Source organism: Xyrauchen texanus, chromosome 9 (assembly GCF_025860055.1).
Source record: "Xyrauchen texanus isolate HMW12.3.18 chromosome 9, RBS_HiC_50CHRs, whole genome shotgun sequence".
In the NCBI taxonomy this organism is placed as follows: domain Eukaryota; kingdom Metazoa; phylum Chordata; class Actinopteri; order Cypriniformes; family Catostomidae; genus Xyrauchen; species Xyrauchen texanus.
The window spans coordinates 42,345,807-42,359,916 of record NC_068284.1 but is presented as its reverse complement, the minus strand read 5'-3'; the positions used below and the strand labels follow the sequence as shown (position 1 = coordinate 42,359,916).

The 14,110-nt window shown below is 35.4% G+C and overlaps 1 protein-coding gene across 1 annotated transcript; it reads right to left on the bottom strand.

Annotated features, from left to right (window-relative positions):
- Nucleotides 1-1,963: 1,963 nt before the first annotated feature.
- Nucleotides 1,964-12,383, bottom strand: klf6b (Kruppel-like factor 6b). Its single transcript, XM_052133352.1, has 4 exons — nucleotides 12,080-12,383; nucleotides 9,498-10,065; nucleotides 5,957-6,080; nucleotides 1,964-5,865 (listed from the first exon to the last, which is right to left on the bottom strand). Exons 1-4 carry the CDS (start codon nucleotides 12,380-12,382, stop codon nucleotides 5,814-5,816), a joined length of 1,047 nt encoding a protein of 348 aa, XP_051989312.1. The 5' UTR covers nucleotide 12,383; the 3' UTR covers nucleotides 1,964-5,813.
- Between the last annotated feature and the right edge of the window lie 1,727 nt (nucleotides 12,384-14,110).

Here is a 14,110-nt window from a genome sequence, read left to right as displayed (position 1 = left end):
CTTCCATTTTCTTAAAGGTATAGTTCACCCCCAAAAATAAGACTTTCTTATAATTTACTCACCCTCATGCCATCCCAGATGTATACAAGTTTCTTTCTTCTGCAGAACACAAACGAAGATTTTTAGAAGAATATCTCAGCTCTGTAGGTTCTTACAATTCAAGTGGATGGTGATCAGCACATTAAAGCTCCAAAACGGACAGACAGTCATAATTAAAGTAATCCATATGACTCCAGTGGTTATATTAATGTCTTCTAAAGCAAAACGATTGCTTTGGGTGAGAAACATATGAATATTTAAGTCCTTTTCACTATAATTGTTTAATTCCAGCCGCTCTCCAAAACACGTCAATGAGGGGACTCGGTTCACACCACCTCTCATGTGACAATGCTGGCATGTTCAAATTAAAGCAAAACCAATTAAGCTTATGAACAGCATCTTCTTGTATACAAATTGAGCAGCACTTCCAGTTATATTGTGAAAATTCTCGCACGAACATGCCAACGTGTTTACAACATTGAGAGAGGTGGTGTAAACTGAGTTCCCTCCTGGACGTGCATCGGAGAGCGACTGGAAGTAAACAATTATAGTACAAAGGACTTAAATATTGATCTGTTTCTCAACCAAAGCGATCGTTTAGCTTTAGATAACAAAAATCTAACCATGGATTACTTTTACTACGATTGTCTGTGCTTTTTGGAGCTTCAAATGCCTGATCACCATTCACTTGCATTGTATGGACCTACAGAGCTGATATATTCTTCTAAAAACTTTCTTTTGTGTTCTGCTGAAGAAAGAAAGTCATGCATCTGGGATGGCATGATGGTGAGTAAACAATGAGAGAACTTACCCTTTAACGGGTCAGTTTTGACAAAGTTTCCATTTTGATGATGAACCAGTTGTGCCATTTCACCTTTTGACTTTCTGGATGTTTTACAGCTTTAAATATTTTTTTGTACATCTATGAATTAAATCTGACCTAAAAATATTTTGAATTGCACACACTGTTTTTTTTATTTATTTACAGTTTTGAACAGTTAATACGTTAGTGGGGCTAACACTAATGTATTACCCATTTCTCCTAAAACATCAGATGGTAGAAATATCTATTCATATTCCTAAATCCCTGTAACACTGCAAAACAATTATTGATATTAGTGGGAAGGGATGGATTTGTTGCAGTGGTTGTGCAAAGTGGTCTGAAGTCCATTGTAATCATTTCGGTCTATTATGACGGGCCTCAGAGGATGAACTGATGCCAACTCCAACCATAAGACATGGGATACTTCATATGCCATTGCCTGAACCTTAAATTTAGGATAAATCTCACCGAAATGACATGCCAGTTGAACTGCAATGCACCTCAGTCTAATGATGGACTACACTCTTAACATTGAATACATGGACTATCAATTAATTGCCAACAAAAGCCTTCATCAGCCAACTTGCAAAGGACAATTGCATCTATGTGAACTTCTGCAGTTAATCCAGGATGAACTTCAAAGACATTAGTCATTAATCTTACAGTTCAAACTAAATCTTTGTTTAAACACTGACCCTTAACACTTACTTAGTTTACTCATTTTAAACCATGACTTGCACAGCACATAAATAACTAATAATAGCATTACATTCATGCTGTTTAGCCAGAGGGGAACCGGCCCTACAGTGAGTCTGGTTTCTCCCAAGGTTATATTTGACACTTTTGACTGCTGAAAAAGGCAATAGAAATTATTTTGAAAAATAGTCATGTACTAATATTGTAACTTACAAATTTTAAAATGTACACTGCTGATTCTCTAAAAGCAGAATGTATCAGAAATTGTTATAGCTGAGATGTTATAAAATGCAAAGAGTGATTCAAATAAATGTAAATTGAGACTTAGCCAATGTTTGCCAAGTGTTTATTAATTTTTTAATTTAATTTCAAATTATGTTAGTCCATTAATATTGTACCCCTAACATAGCTATACACTTTGGGACCACATTAAAACAGATTTTTGTTTCATGCTATTGAACACTAATCAAGAACTTACGCATTTTTTATGGGTTTCAATACCTGTCAAAAATTACCCAAAGGGTTCAGTTTCTTACGATAATGGAAGGGTTAAAAAAATACAAATAATATATATATATATATATATAGACTGTACACACACACATACACATTAGCTTTAACGATTAAAGACGCTCAATAAATAATTCTATGTATTATAATTAGTAATAGGAACATAGTTCATTGGCTTAACTCTAACCCAACTCTGTCAGCACACACAGAAATGATACAGACACCAAACCGCATCCCTGCCTACTATTAAAATGTGTTTGTGTATTTTTGTTGGGTCCTTGAAGTAGGCTGTTCATCTCACTACGGTCCATTTTCAGTTCAAATAGAGGTAAAAGTCTGTAAAACAAATCATGAACACGCATAACACAAAATTATGAAAAAGTGCATTTTGTCCAAAACGCCACATTCCAGACATGTCTTTGTTTATTGGTTATACACAGTCCTCCAGTGGATCTTTATGGTTTTCTCTGAGACAGTATACCCTTTAATCTTTGATGTGTGACATCTGCAACACTTTTGGTCTGTAAGGCTGCACGTTGCACATCATATATATAAGAAACCAAAACAGCGTGTAAAGTTTTATAAAAAGCTGTTCATTATTACTCGGAAATAAAATGCAATTACAAAGATAAAATACAAAAAATGCAATATATTTTAGAATGATATATCTGCTTTAACAAAGAAAAGAACAAACAAAATATTTGAATAAAAGTAACATTTTTAATATACATTTTACATAGGCCTTTTAGAAGTATAGAGGTTTGATGAAGGGGATGACATGATACGAAAGTTTCAGACTTTGAGATGGTGAAGAAAATAATTTGTAACAGGAATAGTTAGATATATAAGTAAATTTTTTTGGTTACATTTTTGTTATCCAAACAGCATGGAAAAAAAAAATATATCTATATAAAATATTTGTTTAGTCCATAAAAATACTTCTTTGTGTACATAAAATATTTTTGAAAGGATGATATTGGAATGAATTTCAAAATCCCCCTAAAGATATAATACAACATTCTCAGTTAACTCTTGTTTAACAATAACAGCTTTCAGAGAGATAGTTCATATTCAGAGTCCCTGAGTGAACAACCTCGTCTGTGTAACAACTGCAGGGCTTTTCAACTGTGTGCAGACATCTGAACAAATGCCATGGCTTCATCTAAACTGCCTGCCAACGTGATGTCAATCCGAGCGTGCAGTAACTCATTTGTGCACTTTTAAAATCGCACAACTACAGAATACTACACAGTAGCCAATCCAGTCGTTTATGTGCAATGGAATCCAGTTCCTCTTTTTAGGTAATCACTATTCTAAAACACCATACAGTCATTTCAGTCTTTATGACACTATTCATTGAACGTCAGATTTTTCAGTTTAATTTTTAAACTAATTTAACAAATGTTTCTAGGTCGAGACTGAACCTTATTTTGACGAAAAGATCCTCGACAAAGGATTCTTGTTGTAGACCAAGTCTAAGATTTTAAGGCACAAATGCAGTCAACAGAAATGTCAATCAAAATGGAAAGAAGAGAAGCTCTAATTAAAAAACAAAAACACAAAATAATAAAATTTTAAAGTTAACTAGCTTGCCCTTAGTTACTAAGCTTTAGTGGTTAAAAAAGTTTTTTTATCAACAGTAATATTAGCAAAGAGACACTTCTCTTGAGTCAAGCATTATATAGTCAATAAGCCATTAATGAAGCCTATGACTAATGTAACGGCTAAATAAAGCAGGCCGAGTTGGAAACCAGCCGGTAAACTTAATACATTTCAACAATTTCATTAATCTCAAATATGTATTCTCACAAAACTACACAAACATATAGCTGCTCTATATAACATAATTTCCTCTGCATGATAAAGCAGAGTGTTACTTTAGCTTTAAGGGTTTATAAAAACTTTGTAACAAAATATGTTTTTGAGAATACACATGGTATAGAGAAGCTATACCACTAAGTCCATTACAAACACACACTTTTGTTGGGTTTGAATACCCACAAACTCTTTGGCAAATAGAATAACACTCCTGCACGACAAAAACGGCAAAGGAATTCTTCTGTCGAACCACACACATTCTCACTCATTCTCTCTGGGTGTATCTGTCTGTTTTTTATCTATTCTTTTCTACTACATTAAAAAAAAAAATGTAATGTAATTTTTCTAAGTATAATTCTACAAAAACATAAGTTGTGTGGTGAGCAAACTTTGTACCCAATGGAACACCTTGCTTCTACAATGGAATTAATGTTCTAGAATCTAGAAACTTGAATATAAATTGTAGCTTAATAGCTTACTTATAAAATGTTAGTAACCAAGGTTTTGCAACCAAATCGTACATTTGGTTATAAATAATCTTAAGAATCTTAGTTCATCCAAAAATGAAAATGTACTCATCATTTTCACACCTCATGCCATCCCAGATGTGCATGACTTTATTACTTCTGCAGAACACAAATTAAGATTTTTAGAAGAATATCTCAGCTTTGTAAGTCCTGTAAGTGAATGGTGGCCAGAAATCTGAAGGTCCAAAAAGCATATAAAAGGCAGCATAAAATAATACATACAACTCCAGTGGTTAAATCCATGTCTTAAGAAGCGATATGATAGGTGTTGGTGAGAAACAGATTCATATTTAAGTCCTTTTTTAATCTTTATGTTTACTCTTTATTTTAATGTAGAACGCAAATCGCCAAAAAACGCAAAAGAACAACTCTGTCATGAATATGCATAGGAGGGTGTCGTAAGGATTACTTTTATGCTGCCTATTTATGCTTTATGGAGCTTTGAAGTTTTAGTACACATTTGCCTTGTATGGACCTACAGAGCTGAAATAGTCTTCAAAAAAACCTGCATTTGTGTTCAGCAGAAGAAAGAAAGTCATACACATCTGGGATGGCATGAGGGTGAGTAAATGATGACATTTTTGGGTGAATTATTCCTTTAAAACTTTGTACTAGCAATTTAATGAGCCTGCAACATACAGCTAGCACAGGCATGTTTTACTTTTAGCACCAGATTATAGAGTATGCACGTTAAAAGGGTGCAAAATGTGCAACATTATCACTCTAAAGTCCACTCCACACACTTACCAACTTAACGCGCGTACACACAAACACACACACACACACACAAATGGGACAAACCATAGACTTCTACCAGTTTTATATAAAGCTATAATTACTATAATTACTATAAACTAACCCTAACAGAAAACTTTTTGCATTATTACATTTATGCATTTTGGCAGACGATTTTATCCAAAGCGTTCAAGGTATACATTTTTAATTTTGTGTGTTCCTGGGAATCAAACCCATGATCTTGGCATTGCTAGCGCCAAGCTACAACTGCACATTATTAGAATTTTTAAAATAGTTATTTTATTTACGTATGGGTCAATTTTCCAAATGCGGATGTATGAAAATGTCCCCAAAGGGAAGTAGGTTTTGTCCGATTTAGCTTACTTTTGGGCACAAATTCTTCCCAAAACTATAGCTAAGTACACACACACGTACACACACACACACACACACACACACACACACACACACACACACACACACACACACACACACACACACACACACACACACACACACACACACTTCATTGTTGTCCTCTCCCAGGGTTTTTTCATTCAATTTCTCTCTTTCTTGGCTTTCACTTTCTGCCACAGATACAGCTTGACTTCACAATGTGGCTCATTCTGCATTCTTTCATTCTTTCGATCCCTCACTCATCACGTTCAGATGTGTCGTTTCATGTGCAGGGCCAGATGATCGGAACGAGAGAAGCATCTGAAAAGAAAAGACTGATTATATAAAGAATGACAACTCTTCGAAATCACATTTTCCACTGTTTTTTTTAGATACACACTCAAACACTGACCTGTCACAGTGGCTGCATTTAAAGGGTTTTGATCCGGTGTGTTTTCTGAAATGCCTTGTCAATTCATCACTTCGAGCAAAGCGCCACTCACAGCCATCCCACGAACAACTGTACGGTTTCTCACCTGAAACAAAAACATAACTATATGTAATGATAGCCAGCTGGTAGGTAGCTGTGCACTGTGTAAACCTCACTCCCCTAGCCTCAAGAGGTGCAATGGTGACTGACGCTAGGGGCTGTAGCCTTTAGCTTCTTCATTAGTGCGACCGTCTCCCATGCCAGAGACGCCGGTTCAAATCCCGCTTAGAGTGGGTCGAGTAGGACCGGTTATGTATACTTACTATTCAACGTTGAATGTCTTATTTCCAAAAGCTGCGCAAAACTGTGCAGAAAGCGCCTAAGATTCTCATGGAAATTGAAAGCCCATCTTTAACCCCTTAAACTCTATCGACCCACCGGTGGGTTCAAAAGGGGCACTATATCACAGAAAAAGTTTACACTCGATATGTTAAAGCATACATAATATACATAAGTCAGGCATATGAGGAATCATTTGAAAGCTTAGAATCTGAAAAATTCAGAGATAACCATCACTTCTGCATTTATGTTACAGAAAACAACAAAATAAGTCCTCAAATCATTTGAGTTGAAAATTTGTGCCCCCTAGTGGTTATAGGGTAGAAATATTTATATGAAAATAAAGGTTTTTCATATAGCAACTAACTGGTCAAGTCATATATCAAATGAAAGCTCTCATTCTAAGGTTGCCCTAATACCACTGTTCGAAAGATTTTCAAAAGAATCGCAAAGTGAAATATGATTTCTGTAAGTCATAAAATACAAACGTCTCTTTTATGCACCAATCATTGCTGCTGTAAGCCCCAAGTATCCAAAAAACGTAATCTCTACTCTAACCTTAGGCAGTTTTCTAAATAATTTGCAATTTTGTTATTGAATTACATGTTTACAAAGTTAGGGCAACATTTTATTTTCTTCAAAAAACAAATTCTGTTTATCATTAGATTATAAACTTGTACAATATTATTTATGAATAATAGTTTTTTTTCTTCATTTTCTACAGTTGTAACGCTTGAGCAACGAGGCAGACGAGGAGATGCGGATCCAAACGCAGTTTGAACTTTATTAAATGAACAGGTAAACACAAAGGAACAACCCACGATGGGGAAAAGAAACATAAAACTGTTAACTAAACACGATGTAAACAAACAGAGGACTCGGGAAGGAAACACACACCAGGCTGACATCAAACAACGATAGACAAGGACTGAACAAAGAAACAGGGTATAAATACATAAACATGGGAAAAAGGGGCCAATGAACGAACGGAACTCAAAGATAACAAGGTGATTAACGGAAGCGAAAAGGCAAACTAATGAGGGCAGGTGAAAACAATGACAGAAGACACGAACGCTAACAAGGGGACTATGGAGTTACATACGGGACTAAAGTGAAAACTAAAAAATGCAAAAGTGACAAAATGGGAAACAAGAGGGCAACCGTGAAACAAGACAGGGTATACATAACAACAGTATATATGAATGGTGAGCGTTTAAATTTGAGTGCAAAAAAAGCACCAGAGTTTAAGCGGCAAAGCATATTTTAACACATTTTATTATATATAAATGGCCAGAAAATGGATGTTCTTTGATGTAATTTGTGCTCTTTATGATGTCACATTTATCATGTCACTTATGCGATGTAAGCTGACATAAGTTGTTTTTTTCAATGCAACATACATTCTTTGCAGTCTGGTTTGCTTTGTTGTATGGATTACATGTAAGATGAACAGTGTGGTGAAAAGGGTTAACACACAAAAAAAATCCATGTTCACAGAGTATATGACAGCATCTTGAAGAATGTGCATTTCAAGAATGTAGGGAGTTGCCAAACCACATTTACATTCTTCAAACATTTGCCTCCACAGAAAAAGTACACAGCCGCCTCTGCATGCAAGTATTCAAACTATAAACAGTGGGAATCAGCAGGGACCTGGCAATATTATATTATATAATAATTTCGATTTATTATTTTTATTCTGTTGTAATTCAAAACTGGGATATATTGTGATCTATATAATGTATATTTAATCTTCATTGGATTTTGGTGATTTGAGTGACAAATACTCAAATTCCAGCTTTACTTAATCATAAACATAGTAATAATAGGCACGTCAGTATCAATAAAACAACAGTGTGAGGGAATTGCATACCTTGGTTCAATCATGTTTATAATTAGACAAAACACCTTGCAGTGTAGTTGTACGAATTATCTGTAAATAAAATATCTGTGCTAGAGGTCACCGATAGTGGATTTTCTGATACCAATAACTAAACTTGTGAAATATTATTTGATTTTAAAATTTAATTTTTAAATAGATTTTTGCATGTTAATATTTTTTTCTTAAAGGTGCACTCGATAACTTTTGTCTTTGTATTATCATGGACTTACACTGACACCTAGCAGCTTGGATGCAGCATTATTTAAAATCAATAGCTTTCAGTTTCAGATGCAATTGTAGAAGAAATTTTGTATTCACAATCAGCCATGACTACTTTAATCAATGAGTGAAAGTGTCAAATATCAGGATGGAAATAGTGTTCGGCTGGTCATGTGATTCTAACATGGCAGCGCCCATGTGCGGACACTCTCCATGTAAAATAAAACAGCTTTTATAATGTTGATAATTTTATAATATGACTGGAGTCTTCATTTAAATGTGAGTGGTCATGATTTCCTACATATATTGTCAAATTACAATTCAAGTCTTTAGGAGTTAAACTTTTTTTAATCAGGAAAAAATTACTGATTGCACCTTTAAGTCTTTCCTAACTGTGATGAGCACACACAGAGGCAATAAGAGATTAATTAATACAATAACAAATTAATACAATTCCAGATGCAGAAAACTACCAGCAACTACCATGGTTGATATTTGCTTTAAAGCAACTAACGGTGATAATGAAATGGTAAAACCGATATAAAAGTTTATCTGTAATCTGTACACACATCCTTATAAATTAAACAAACTATAGGCTTATTTTATTAGCTTAACTGACAGTTTGTTGATGTAATTCTTCAGCATGTTTCTTCCTTTCACACACTTGCTCTTAGTTGTAGTCATATTTTTTTACAGTTCTGTAAAAAATAATTTAACTTAAAAAATGTATTCTTGACTTTAGAATACAGATAAAGTTTTATGAGGTAAAATATTGCAATACTTTTAAATGCAGACCCCCCCCCCCCCATCTCTAGTGTGAGTATGTACTGAAACTTGGAAAGGGGAAATGCTCAAGTTCTGCAAATACTTAGTCTGTTATGATTTTGAGAAGGGTTTCATTAGTCATTAAATGCTTTGTTAAAAGTACTTTGAAGGCAGAGTTTTTTGGAGTGACATTCAAAGCTGTTTGTTTGCAAATTTCTCAGAATAAGAGCTGTTGTGTTTCCTAGAGCTGAGAAACTGTTGTGGCAACATGTAGTCAAAATACAGGTAGGGCTATATATACACACACAAATTGCTTACCGGTGTGTGTGCGTTGGTGTGCTTTGAGGTGGGAGCTCTTGGTGTACACCTTCCTACACCCGTTAAAATTACAGCGATGAGCCCTCTTTCGTCCTTCAGGTGATCCCTCACCTTTGACCTCTCCCTGTCCCGTCCTCTCAGCATCTGTACTGACCCCTGCAACAAATCCATCTATAAGAGATAGTGCTGCTCTGTTTGTGATCTCCTTGGCAGAGAGTGGAGAACAGGACGGCGGCAGGGGCGTGTGTGTTATTACATGTTCCTGCTCAGATATGCGGGGACCCAGTGGGTGTGTGTGCACATTAGCAGATGGTTTGATCTTCTCGCAGCTGTCTGATATCTCACTGCTGGTGACTGACAAACATTCTCCGAGTGCCACTGGAGGTGGGGTCCTGAGGATTCCCTCATGTTTGGGGATGGAGGCTTCCTGCCGGGGTGAACTCGCTCCAGCTGTCCCACAGCAACGCAGAAACTGGTTCCACAGATCGTCGGACTCGCACACTGATCTCAGATCAGCTGCAGAGACATAGGGCTCATTCTGCAGATAGCGCTCAAGCTCAAGACATGTCTATAAGAGAAGGGCAATCAGTGGGACACAATAGCCACTTTGCAAGCAGAGCATACAAGTATACCATACCTAGTAATAGTTAGAAAATTGAGTCATTTACTCACCCTTACTTGTTCTTCAAAAACCAAATGACTTTCTCTAATTGAGGAACACATAAAAGTAAAATGGACTCTTTAAAGCTCCAAATAAACGTATTCAATAAAACTCATGCACTGTAGTCCAAGTTTCCAGCATTGGTTGTTGGGTCATAATCAATAGTCACATCAAATTTAAATATGCTGAAGTGCAAATGAGGTATTTGAGACAAGAAGATTACTCGTGAATAACAATGTAAAGTTATTACATGTCTCAAGAAGACTTGGAATATAGCGCTTGGATCGTATGTACTATGGTGCTTTATGGTACTACTATATTTTTGTCCTTTTTGGAACTCGACAGCATCCATCCCATTCAACAATAGCACCTTGGAGATATTGTTTAACATCTCCTTTTTTGTGTTCCACATAAGAAAGAAAGTCAAATGGATTTGTAAGAATGTGATGTTTAACCCTTGTGTTGTGTTCGTTTTGTCCTAACACAATTTGTGTTCCCAGTCAAAATATGGCCGGCCCACTAAGATTGTTTATAAATCTCTCATATAGCATATATTATCAAAAGATATTGCATTAGATCATTTGATCAACTTTATCTAACTGTCAAAATAAAAGTTTTGGTAATTATTACTCCTTTTTTTAACATATTTAAAAAAATATATATTTTTATTGATAGAAGGATTCATTGAACTGAGCTCATCCCAGGCTAGTTGGGGGCACTCCCCGTGGGAAAAAAACAACACTATAATAATTACATAATAAATTAATAACCACTTGCTTGAGCTGAAAAAATAAACAATAGGTGTAATTTTAAAGCTTAGAATCTGGACTTTACAATGCATATAGCTGATCCAACCAATTATTAATTAATGCTTTTTAATTTGCTGACAAATAAGAAGTGAGTTTACATGCATGTTCTTACACCGATTATGCTTTTAAGCCGACAACGTGTATGAATAAACTGGTCGACAAGGTAGATTTTTGCCCATTATGCAATTTTACGTGGCATGTAAACACCTTTACCGGTATTCTCAATGTGCCCACATGCACATGGATAGATGATGCACAAAAGGGCACTCAACACACAATGTGTGTGTGTGTGTGTGTGTGTGTGTGTGTCTACATGTCAGAGTGTGTGTGTCTACATGTCAGAGGACATTGTGTGCAAACACACATCCACATATGTGCTCATATAAAGGATTGGGATGCTCCTGAACACTTAATATTTCTGTATTTTGAAGTCTTCCAGTGACTGGGAACACAAGTGTAACAAAGTGAAAGAAAACCAAACTTTTTTAAGAAAATGGTCCAGATTCCATTTTGGATTAAGTTAAAATAATACAAAATTAAAAATTGTAAGAAAAAAAAAGTCATCAAAATGACCGGAACACAACATTATGGGTTAAGATAAATTCCATTTAAACGGATATCTTTATAAGGCTATATACAATGTATTAACATAGTCAATACACCATTTATTGTACAAATATTTAAGGTTTATGATTTGTTAGTTTGTTTTTTTTTGCAATATAAACCGTTTAACCATCCTAATAAAGCTTCTTCAAATAAGGGGGGAATTAATGCGGAACAAGCAAGATTTCATAATTTTTTATTCAGATAGCTTTTGACATGCGCAATAGAGTAAATAATTCCCAGCTGTAAATGCAACAAAATGTTGCGCACTTATACATGACAAGCGAGACAGATACATAAAATAACTTTATTTTGAATAGGATACGTAAAAAGAAAGGGGAAAAAGCAAATATTAATGAATTAATAATTTTCTTTTAATAACGTAAGCCATGTCATATGCTATTTATTTGCTTTATTCCCTTTATTTTACAGCTTCACTCTTTTCTCCTAAATACGATTTTGTGAAGAGTCCTTAAACTTGGTAAAACAGGTGGTTTGTAGAAGCCTACCTGTTGCCAGTATTCCTCTAAAGATGGTAATGCGGATAGGTATCCTGTATCAAGGACACTTTGCAGCTCCTGGAAAATACTACACATGGGAATAACGTCCATATCCCACCCACGCGCTGATCTGTCAATACCGCTGGAAATGCTGGCAAAAGCGATTTCCCGCCGTCTCTTCATGCACGGCTGTACGGCAACTGTTTGTCTTTTGCGGAGCTCTAGATAAAGAGCGCGTTCTGCACAAACGGCCAACACAAACAGCCCCGCGGGCCGCAGCAAACTTGTCATTTCAAAACAAACTAAACACATGCGGGGACGTCATCAGCTCAACTGTCAGCTTCCCCGAGCGGACAAATCAGAGGCGCGGTGTAATGACCCGCCCCCCACTTCAGCTCCACCAAATTTGTGGTTCTGTCGCTCTGTTTTGTGATTGGTTGTCGTTTTGTCTCTCTGTGTGATGATTGGTTATTTAGAGTTGGCGCTATTTCTGGGGTGGTATATAAACGTACCCCCTGCCTTATTTTAGCGGAAGTACTTTCAATACTTCCACGTATGTCGAGCAGAAATAGCTCATGTTGTAAATAAAAATGCAACGTAACTGTGGCTTTGTTGCCATGACAATTCAAATGCAAAATATACATTTTAATGAATGCAAGTGCTTAAACAACATTACTTGAATAGCTTTTATCCAAAGCTACTTTCAAATTCATACAAATGTTCGGTTTGAATACCAAATTTCAACAGAAAACCACAAAAGATTTACTAATGCAAGCTACAGCAGAATGGTAAATGTCGAAAAAGTAGAGAAAAAGAAAATAGTTCTTCATAAGTTCATCATAATACCAGAACATGCAGGTTTATTATAGTGCAATTTAATAATCAATAATACTAATAATAGAAACGACCATTACATACAACATATGACAGTGCAAAAAAGAATAAACAGGATTAATCGCATTATAATAATAACATTAATCGCTTTAAAAATGAACATTAAATATTAAAAAACCTCAGCATATAGGCTAACTTATCTGTCAGTGTGACTATCTTTATCCTCTCCTAGAATATAAAATTGTATTTCTGTGCTGAAAGGTTTGGGAAATGATAGAATGAAAACCCTTAGTGCTTTCAACACCCATTAAAATCTTGGATTCTAGACCTTGCCAGGATTACTGAAAGTAAATGGAAGCATGTACATAAATACATGCACACATACATTTTTTACCTCATGAAACTACTGTGGCATGCCAGTGTTGTTGTCAGTGTGTGTTTAGCTACAATCATAAGCTTCCCTTCTTATCAAGGCATAGTGAATGGATCATCTACTTTTACACAGACACATGCGCCAACATGCAAGTACAAACAGAATATCAGAGAGTATATTGCAGCAGTGTTGACTCATATTTTCTGTTTGATTACACTCATGCTTTGGTGTGTTTTTGGTCAAATGTATGAGTCACAGGCTTTACATACTCTCTTTTAATTGCTTTCAGAAGGTGGTCTTTCACAACACACTCTAAATCACAGAGATTGCTTCCATGGTCATTTAATACAGAATATCATAGCTACATAAGGAGAAGACCTACACAAATACACTACATGCACAGCACAAACAAACATTGCAAAATAAAACTGCAAAGTAAACAGATATTGATAAAAGCAAACCAAGTCAATGACTTATTCTAAATGACTGAATAAACATACAAATAAATACATTGTCATTGTGAGTTCTTCAGTGTTGTTTTTGTATATTGTAATTCAATATAGGAAGTTGGAGTTTAGCACATACAAAGAGGAATTTTAAGAAAATGTAGCGTGTCAGTTTCCAACCATCTGACAAACACATGGATAAACAGGACAGTGAAACATCCATAAAGATTGTTATTCATTCACAATTCATAAGCCTGTAGGCTGTATCTCACACAGTCACACACTGATCTCAGAAGCTACAGAATATTAGTGAGGGCCTTTCATAAATGCAATGTTTTTCATTAATGTGAGATTATAACAATACATTTTGACATTATGGGATTTGTT

Coding starts and splice junctions, on each gene's coding strand:
- klf6b (XM_052133352.1), bottom strand. CDS start 12,382: ATGTGTTTAGTTTGTTTTGAAATGACAAGTTTGCTGCGGCCCGCGGGG. Junction 10,066..12,079: donor TAGAGGAATACTGGCAACAG/GTAGGCTTCTAC, acceptor CTTCTCTTATAG/ACATGTCTTGAGCTTGAGCG. Junction 6,081..9,497: donor ACACCAACGCACACACACCG/GTAAGCAATTTG, acceptor TTTTTGTTTCAG/GTGAGAAACCGTACAGTTGT.